Source organism: Zasmidium cellare, assembly GCF_010093935.1.
Source record: "Zasmidium cellare ATCC 36951 unplaced genomic scaffold M409scaffold_112, whole genome shotgun sequence".
Classification (NCBI taxonomy): domain Eukaryota; kingdom Fungi; phylum Ascomycota; class Dothideomycetes; order Mycosphaerellales; family Mycosphaerellaceae; genus Zasmidium; species Zasmidium cellare.
The window spans coordinates 1-8633 of NW_022987056.1; the positions used below are offsets into that span (position 1 = coordinate 1).

An 8633-nucleotide genomic window follows, 5' to 3' on the forward strand; every position below is an offset into this window, starting at 1 on the left:
CATCATCAAGATGTCCAACGCCCTGCGAGGTTTGTCAGCAAGTGGACTTGTGAGTATTGGAAGATACCTGCCTGTCGGATCGATCGATACGAGAAAGATGCGGATTGTACATGGTTTTTAAGATAAGTTCGTGAACGATCACCCGAGTCCCGAGTCCGAGTGAGGGTCTCAAGTTCCTCAAGATCTCGACGACTGCATCGTCGGACCAATTGTGCAGCACGAACCGAAAGAAGAAGGCTTTCACGTTCATCGCCAGCTGCGGTTCGAAAAAGCTGTGGGCTCGGAATGAGACGCGGTCCCGCACGTCTTCGGGGAGTGGTTCAATTGTGTTCTGTTCCGTGACAGCCGGGAGGTCTTGCACTTCGAACGTAAGGCCGGGAAAGTTGCGGGCGAGGGTAGCTGAGACGAATCCGGACGATCCGCCAACCTGACATGCTAGTATCAGCCTCCTCTCCACCAGATGTCTCGGGGACTTACATCCACCACGTGGCCCGGACATAACTTCTGCCAGTTGAATCCATGGACCACTTGTCCTACGTCGTACTCTCCCCCAGCACTGAAGGCTCTCATGCTAGCGGCGAAAAGCTCTGGACCTTCCGCCCTGTTATTGACAGCATCAAACCACTGTCGTCCTTGCAGACACTTCCGACCCATTGGCTGGGCGAAATGTTCCAGAATCGGGCCCACAAAGAGTCCCAGAAGGGCCTGCATATCTTTGTCATGGGCCAACGAGGTGGACAGCGTCGTGTGTGCGACCCGACCGGATGATACATCAAAGATACCGAACGTTGCGGAGTGGCACAGAAACCGCGTTGTGGTGTCCACGCTTGTCCTTGTTTGCCGGCTTAGGTCCTCGAATGAGATTGTGGATCCTGCATCGAAGGCGTTGAGCATGTCGTGTTGGTAGATGTATTTCAGTGTGAAAAAATCATTGATCTCAAGAAGCTTGTTCCTGAAGGCAGCATTCATGTCCTCCATTGTCACAAGAGCTCCTGCGGCTCGATTGTCTCGAACGCTGAATCTTCGTAAACAAAGTTCGATGTCCGCTGGGGATCTAATCCTTCTTATATGTGTTCAACAGACGGTGTACGGAGTTTTCTTGCCTCGCAGTATACCAATGAATGTGATAAGACTAATAACCGCACTAAGTTACACGACAAGGCGCAATCTCAGCCTATCGACATTTGGCCTACGCTACCATCGGAACGCCAGTTAACAGCGTGTGTGACGTGTAGTGGCCCCTACGAAAAAGTGGCAGGGCGTCCAGACGCCAAATCACATGTCTGGTCGAGCTACAATACAGTTCAACCACTGAGTCCATAGAATACGGGCATAGTTTTCGGGACGACATGCCTTCGAGTGGAGTTCTGAGCAGCATAGCCCTAGCTCATCGACGTTTCCTAGCAGACCAGGTTATCTACAATGGAATAAGGCTCTAGATGCCACCCTAAAGTTCGCTGGAGACGTGAACGTAAAAACATGAGGGCCTCACGTCGTCTTCCGCAAAGCCGTCTTGTCAGTGGTAGCATGACTTATTTCAAGGAAACCCAAGCTTCCCTCTGGCTAGCTTGCCGAGGGCAGTTCTTCGCTTTAGAGTAGCTATCGAGTGACGCATCTCAAAGTGGCCTGACATGTGAACGCCAAGGAGACGTCGATTTTTCGATGCCTCCTTGGCAAAGCGTCTTGGCGTCGGACTTAGCGTGGAACGCCAAATGTACCCTCTAGCTCATCCGACACGTGAACGCCAAGGAGGCGTCGAATTTTCGATGCCTCCTTGGCAGAGTCTGATGGAGTCTGGCCTGGATGGAGCATCAGATGACGTATCTATCAGTGTGAGTTGAGAGGTCTCGAATGACAAGGGCGAAACTTGCTAAACAGGCAGCATCGAAAGGGCACGTGAAACCCAGAGATTCGAAGGCGGTCGCGTCGAATATCATTTGTCGTAACCAACGAATCTTCGCACGAGACTTGTGTCGAACAACCAGGTATACCGAACATCACTGAATATGCCAACTCATATGCCGACCGATACGACCGCGGAAAGATCATGGACTCACTTCATCGCCTCGACCGCGCGACTGGAGTAAAGGTTGCTTTCAAGATGTTGAGAAAGTGGATATCCCGCAAAGTGTGCCACAAGAGCGGCAGCCTCTATCTTGCGACCACATCTTGATACGGAGCATTTACACAAGGTGCTGCAGTCCCCGAGTCGCTCGGCGTTTCTATTAGCGGGCGCTTTAACACATTGCACCTTCTCTATCTCAACCTTTCATCTTCTCTCTCGTCTCCCTCTCGTGCTGAAACTTGTCAGCGGCCGTAAACGTCCCGGTAGCATTGGTTCATATCGGGGCAACTATGGACACCAGGTTAGACTCCAACACCTCGGTAGATCTCGCAACACGGTAGATCTCGCAACATACTGTACTGGGTCCATGCCAAAGATGATATGCCAGAGGTACTCGAGAATTCGGCCGCTAATATCATCGTTGAGCGAGGTGTCCATGAGCCATTGATGATACCGTTTATAGTCCTCCAAAGGTCGTTTCCACACCTGCTCCCTAGAGACAACAAATTGAGCACAGCAGGGCGTCGCAATGACATCGGGTACATCGCTGAGCTCGCCGAAGAAGTGACGCCATACGAGCGGCATCTGACACTGGACGTTGTTGGGATTGTTGTGTGCGCTGGAGAGTGGTCGGACTTCATCAGGACACCCCGGAATCCAGTTACAGCGCAAATTCACGTATCCATAATGTTTCACAGCATCGATTCGTAGGGTCTGCATCGCAAGGACATTGTCATACCCGGGGACATCGGTGTGCCAGCCCACAGGATATCCATCTCGATGCGAATGCAGGAACGCGATAATGGCTGGCAGGCGGTCGTAGTGTTGGATGATGTAGAGCAAATATGCATTCGCCTCTCTTCCTTTATTGTGGGGTGTAGAAAGAGGATAGCTGGTATTGTCTACGGTGTAGATTGCGTTTCGCCAACTGGAAAAAGCCACATTAGCCACGGAAAGCCAGGAAGAATGCAGTCTGTTCAAAGGCCTACTCTGGTAGATGCTCGTCAACCCATCCCGTATCTTCGCGCTGTAGTCTGCCCATTACAATGACCTTGCTATCCGTCTGAGCTTTGATGACCGGATGCAAGAGCGTTGGGAGGACGTGTCCAGGTATGGTCTCGCCCAGAGCGACTTTGGTGTTCCGAGGTGAGTCTATTGCCTGTATATCCAAAAGTGCCGTACCAGTCTCTGGATAGGTCTCAGTAGCAGCTTTGTACCAATCTGTCAACGCGACGTGGTGCACTAGAGCCGCGCTGAGGTATAGGAATGCTAGGAAGAGGAATGTTGCGATTAGGGTTGGTTTATTGAGACATCTAACGGAGGCCATGGCAGAAGTAGTAGTCAAGGTAGGTGATCCAAGCCGTGGGCTGCGTGTAGAACTGATAAACGAGTAAGAATCTGGCGTGAAGGCCTTCAGCTGCTCCTCTGCTTCTCATACGCGGCTGGATCGCTTCCGATTCTGTTATCTCGAGTCTTGTTGCTGTCTTATGACTCGCATATTGAATAGACCGCCGTCTCAGCACGAGGTAGGCCTGTTACTTTGGCGAGGACCCACCACTGCGTGCAGGAGATCGGAAATTGGACATCGTCGCAGGCTCGAATGATTCCGTGAGATGTGCTTTTGTACCTATTCTATTAGTATTGCCATTGACATTCGGAAGTTTCAGTGCCCTAGTGGCTTTGCAGGTACCGTATGTTACAACATTGACTGTTCGTGTATCCATACTCACCATACTGGCCGCTATGTGAGCTTTGTCTCTGAATTGCACGTACGTGAAAGTGCGGGTGCTACTTGCTAGCCAGTCGTCCGGATGAAGTGCAGGCATGGACAAGATCGCGTGATTCTCATCAAATGGCTTTGAGGTAGCGGAGTTCCATAAGCGAAGGTGATCCTGGAACACAATTTGGTGTGATCATGCGAGGCTGAATTGAAGGTTTGTGAAAAGTTAGAAAAGGGGCCGAACTCGAGCCGATCGGAGACTCGTTGGGGTGCTGCCGGACGCAGCCCAGAGGAGCTAAGCTGAATTAATGAACATCATTGGCTAGAAGCTCGTTGACGCTACCGGGGGTCTTGCTCATCTGCACTGTGCACCTCTGCAGTCCTGCAGCTGTATTCCTCCCGATATGCTTGGCCGCTTGCTTTACTGGGGTTCTTCTAGCATTTGCCGCTCGTTCCTCTGCTTCATGTCGGCGTTTCGCTTCCCTTCCTCGCTTGCGCTCCGTGATCATCGCCACCCGCAATAATAACACCAAGAAGTACATATAATCGGCCGGCCCCGCATTACTAACTGCTGCGGGAATGAACGAAGTCCAGGGAGATCTTGTTGCACCCAGCAGCGGCACATCCGATTCGGGGGCTAGTCTCCCTCCACATCGCTGGACATGCCGGCCTTCGTCGCCCTCTAGGTGACGTCCGGTAGTCTAGCCTCATAGATGCCCAGTCATATATTGTAGCTATGCAGCAACGCAACCGCGCGTGTGCAAATCTACCTGAAGTTACATTTTCTTTCTGTGCCTACGCCCCCCCTGTTTCTAACTCGAAACAAATACGACTACCTTATGATGCAGCAATGTACCGAGCTCTCTCGCGGCAGTCCCACAACGTACACTCTTCCATAATATAAATAGGCTCCGGCTCGCCAGTACTCACAATGCATAGTGCAGTCATGTGTCGGTGGACGCGACGGACAGATGTTGTTCTGTTTTGGTGAAGTGCTTTCTTCAAGTCGCGAGTCAACCCGGCCGCGTGGGATTTGTTGATCTTGACTGGGCGCAAACCTCGAATACGTATTCACTAACGAACTGTCGGCGAATATTTAGGAGAGTACGACAGTTTGTGAGCTGAATTGCCTGGCAAACAGAGCCTCTTGTTCCTGGTTTAGTCTAGTGATGATATTCTGCTCTCGTCACGATCTGCTTGAATCAACCTTCTAGGCGAGACAGCCTACTTCTCACTTCTGGCTGTCGTCGTACATTGGCTGCGGTTCTTTTCTCTTCCGTCCTCGCTAGGCATGCCAGGCTTGACTTGAAGGCCACTCTCCGGCTGATGGTGGAAGATTATATCAGTCACCGTTCGAGCGAGTAGAACGAGGGTATCGAGCTTCACTATGTTAGTTACCTCTAGAGAGAAGTACAGATATCGAACCATTTTTTTTTCTAATATCTCGTTGCCCCAATCTCTACGTGTCTCCCTTACGGCATTGCTATATAGCCGAATGTAGATTCTGTTCTGGAGATGTGCGATGAGGTGGATGAGATCGAATATCGTTTCCTCAAATAAAAAAGATCAGTGTCGGCCCCGACCTGTGGAACAAAGCCGGCGATGAACGGTGTATAAGTGCAGGTAGGTCTACTGTACTTGTAAGGAGTGGGTCAAATTGGCCATCGCTCGATATTTTGTTGGCGATGTCGAGGAGTGAGCAAAGCGTCGAAGGCCATCGTCATCAAATGATTTAAAGCTGTATGTAATACCAGAGAGCGAGTGGTACGCTGCTAATGGCGTGCGGAGATATGCCAATCAGGGATATCGCCATGACGCACACTTACTTAGCGACAGCGACAACAAGCTGCAGCTACGCAGCGACTTCCATAGCCTGTGTGACAACAGAACTTTCGTCTTTGCGTCAAAGGTACAGTACTTAATAGAATGAGGACTTGATCGAGTAGGACTGAGCCTCTGAGCAACGTTCAGCCTGGCGCCAGGTGAGATGAGGCGTACATGGTCTGGTCTTAATCTCTTGGACGTGAAACAATGTGCTTGTTTCATGCTTGTGCGCTCTCCACGAGTGGGAGCTGTCCTGCATCAAAGAACGGGAACACGACTTTGATCATCGAGCGAAACAGACCCCTTAACGCTGGCAACTGCGCACTATAGGACACATTACATCAGATATGAGTAGTAAATACTGCAGATCGAGCAAAGCACTCAATCCTACCCCAAAATCACCCTTGTCGCGACTGCGCGAGCGACTAATGGCCCGTACGAAACAGACCGCAAGTATGTCGCCACATTAGCTGCACCAGAACGCTAGAGGCTGTGGCAACGAAGAATCCATCCGTGCAGCTCTTCTCATCTCTGGTCACATCTTCCTTGCTGATTTTGGTCCTTTAGGTCGATCCACAGGTGGCAAGGCCCCACGGAAGACACCAATGCGATCAAAGGGTGGACTGCGTCTTGCCGGTTCTGTGAAGAGGCCGCGGAGGTACAAACCAGGTAACACCATAGATCATTGCGTCGAAAGGTCGTACTGACCCATGTGTAGGGACGGTGGCTCTGAGAGAAATCCGTCGCTATCAAAAGTCGACCGATCTTTTGCTCCGGAAACTGCCATTCCAGCGACTGGTTCGTGAGATTGCCCAAGATTTCAGGTCCGAATTGAGATTCCAGAGCTCTGCTCTTGGCGCACTTCAGGAGTCTGCCGAATCGTTCTTAGTCTCGCTTTTTGAAGACGCTAACCATTGCGCGATCCACGCTAAACGTGTTACAATTCAGACGAAGGACATGCATCTTGCTCGACGGCTACGAGGGGCTTTCCGCGCAAGATCAGCCTGAGAGCAGACGGTCAAGCAACTGACTTGATTCTCCGATGGACGATGAATCGACGAGATAGTAACGTGAGCTTGGTCCGATCATGGAGTTCCCAAATCTACGTATCGAAATTTCTCATGATTGTGCAAATAAGGGCACTCGTTGTCGGATCAATAGGTTGAAACATCTGCACTCGATTTTCCTCCGCTGCACGTCTCATTATCGTTGACTAGTAAGCAGTCTTCGCGTTTCACCTCGGCCAAATTCAAAAACATGTTCCACGGTGCTACTTGTGTTACAGCACCCACCGCCTAGGTGAAAGCCAGATGTTCGTTGACCACCATCTTGCGTGTAAAATATTACGTACAGGCAGGCTCGACAACGTGAGTGCCGAGGAGGCGTCGTTATAGCACCTTCTTGGGGTATAGGATGACGCTCTACTACATCGGCGGACATGTGACCGCCAAGGATGCGTCGAATTTTCGACACCTCCTTGGCAAAGCCTCTCAGAATCTGGCCTGGAGTGTTGTGCGTCGTGTCACAGCGTAGTGTAGTGGCTGCTGGGATTCCGGCGACGTCAAGGAGGCTTCGAAATGTCAGAATCAAAAGGTGCTGACTTCAAGGAGCGTAATGCGCTTGCGGCGCTCCAAATCGCACCTGAAGAGACTGTTGTCTTTCCAAGCCGCCGAGCCGTGTCCATGGGTCAATCGCAGGCCCTCAGCGAATGAATGTCGGGGCACTGCGGCCGTCATGGGGAGTGTGAGTGTTTTTAGCAGTACTGCTCGTCGCATACTTATAGCTTCCAAGCCTCCTATAGGGCGCTCGCACTTATGCCCGAGCCTATTAAAGACAACGTTATCCTTCAAAGACTTGCCTTACACTTCACCCTCGCAACCACATCGCATTATGGAAAGCGAGACACTCAAACAGCACCGCGATGGACATACTCTCCAGGCTTCTAGATCCACTCCCCATCCTATACACAGAAAAGGACACATTGGATGCCGAAGTGATGGTGCGCTTCATATTCGAAAGTCGCTGGATACCGGCAGGGACAAAACATCTTCGAACGCAATGTCAAGTGCTTCTGATCGGAGATGCATAGGGCCAGACAGCTACTGGGTTGGCTTATCGAACGGTCGGCTTCGACTGTGGACGGACAAGTGCTTGAGCGAAACCGGACCAGTGGGATCGCACAGGCCAAACGATGGTTGAGCACTTGGGGGGAAAGACGAGGCAGGAACTCGTGGCGTGATTGTACTTAAAATAGCTCTTACGTCGCACTGCTTGACGCTGTCAAAGCTGTTACTGCCAGTCTTGCTATGCGAGGACTTTCGGATGGAGTGCGGACTGTTGCAAAGCTTCTATGATGTGAACCCGAGTTACGAAGGCTTGTAGAGCCTTGACGACGCCATCACTGTAAAGATAAGTTTCGTCATCGACAAGTAGGACATAGTTTATTTCCGACTCTGCACCGGTGTAGCGGTACCTGCCGTATTTGCACCTTGAGGGTCGTTGAGAACAGTCGCCACGCGCATCAGATTGTTGCAGGTGGTAGCGTTGGTGATGCTGGCCCACTCGAAGAACCAGTGACCGGGGCCAGGTCCCTCACCAATCATGTAATCCATATAGCCACCCGAGAGAATGCCAAATTTCCTCTCGCACTCTGTGCGTTTGTTTTGAAAAAGCCTCTCCGGATCGCGCAGCTTCTCTGCGACTTCTCCTTGACCATCTTTCCTCAGCTCTGGTCCGTTCACAATCGGGTTCCGCTCGACCCGCTGAGACGCTCAATCCATCGCTCAGCCTTCTGATATCGCCATTCAGCGGCAAACGTGCGTCGACCACGTCCAATTCATCCTCAATCTTGAACTGCCTGTTTACCGCGTGCAGAACGGACTCCTCGAGCCGATGAAAGCGCCGAAATATCTTGCTCAACTCTTCAAACCGAATGCTTCGGTGCTCGTAGATGCGACGGACCACTTCCTCGCCCAATATGCGATGTAACTTTGGCAGATTCTCTTCTAATTTTGAGTCTGGAAA

General features: G+C 51.2%; 3 protein-coding genes across 3 annotated transcripts; 1 reads left to right on the top strand and 2 right to left on the bottom strand.

The window, feature by feature from the left end:
* Window positions 1–118: 118 nt before the first annotated feature.
* On the bottom strand, window positions 119–588 carry M409DRAFT_33802 (uncharacterized protein; the record flags this gene model as incomplete). The annotated part of the gene is made up of 2 exons (XM_033810305.1): window positions 119–427; window positions 478–588. Coding segments are annotated over 2 exons (420 nt in total), but the record flags the coding sequence as incomplete, so codon positions are not given.
* Window positions 589–2307: 1719 nt separating this feature from the next.
* On the bottom strand, window positions 2308–3107 carry M409DRAFT_71693 (uncharacterized protein; the record flags this gene model as incomplete). Its single annotated transcript, XM_033819286.1, has 3 exons — window positions 2308–2353; window positions 2421–2993; window positions 3055–3107. 3 exons carry the CDS (start codon window positions 3105–3107, stop codon window positions 2308–2310), a joined length of 672 nt encoding a protein of 223 aa, XP_033659219.1.
* A 2930-nt stretch (window positions 3108–6037) lies between these two features.
* On the top strand, window positions 6038–6593 carry M409DRAFT_34625 (uncharacterized protein; the record flags this gene model as incomplete). The annotated part of the gene is made up of 3 exons (XM_033810329.1): window positions 6038–6062; window positions 6177–6278; window positions 6328–6593. Coding segments are annotated over 3 exons (393 nt in total), but the record flags the coding sequence as incomplete, so codon positions are not given.
* Between the last annotated feature and the right edge of the window lie 2040 nt (window positions 6594–8633).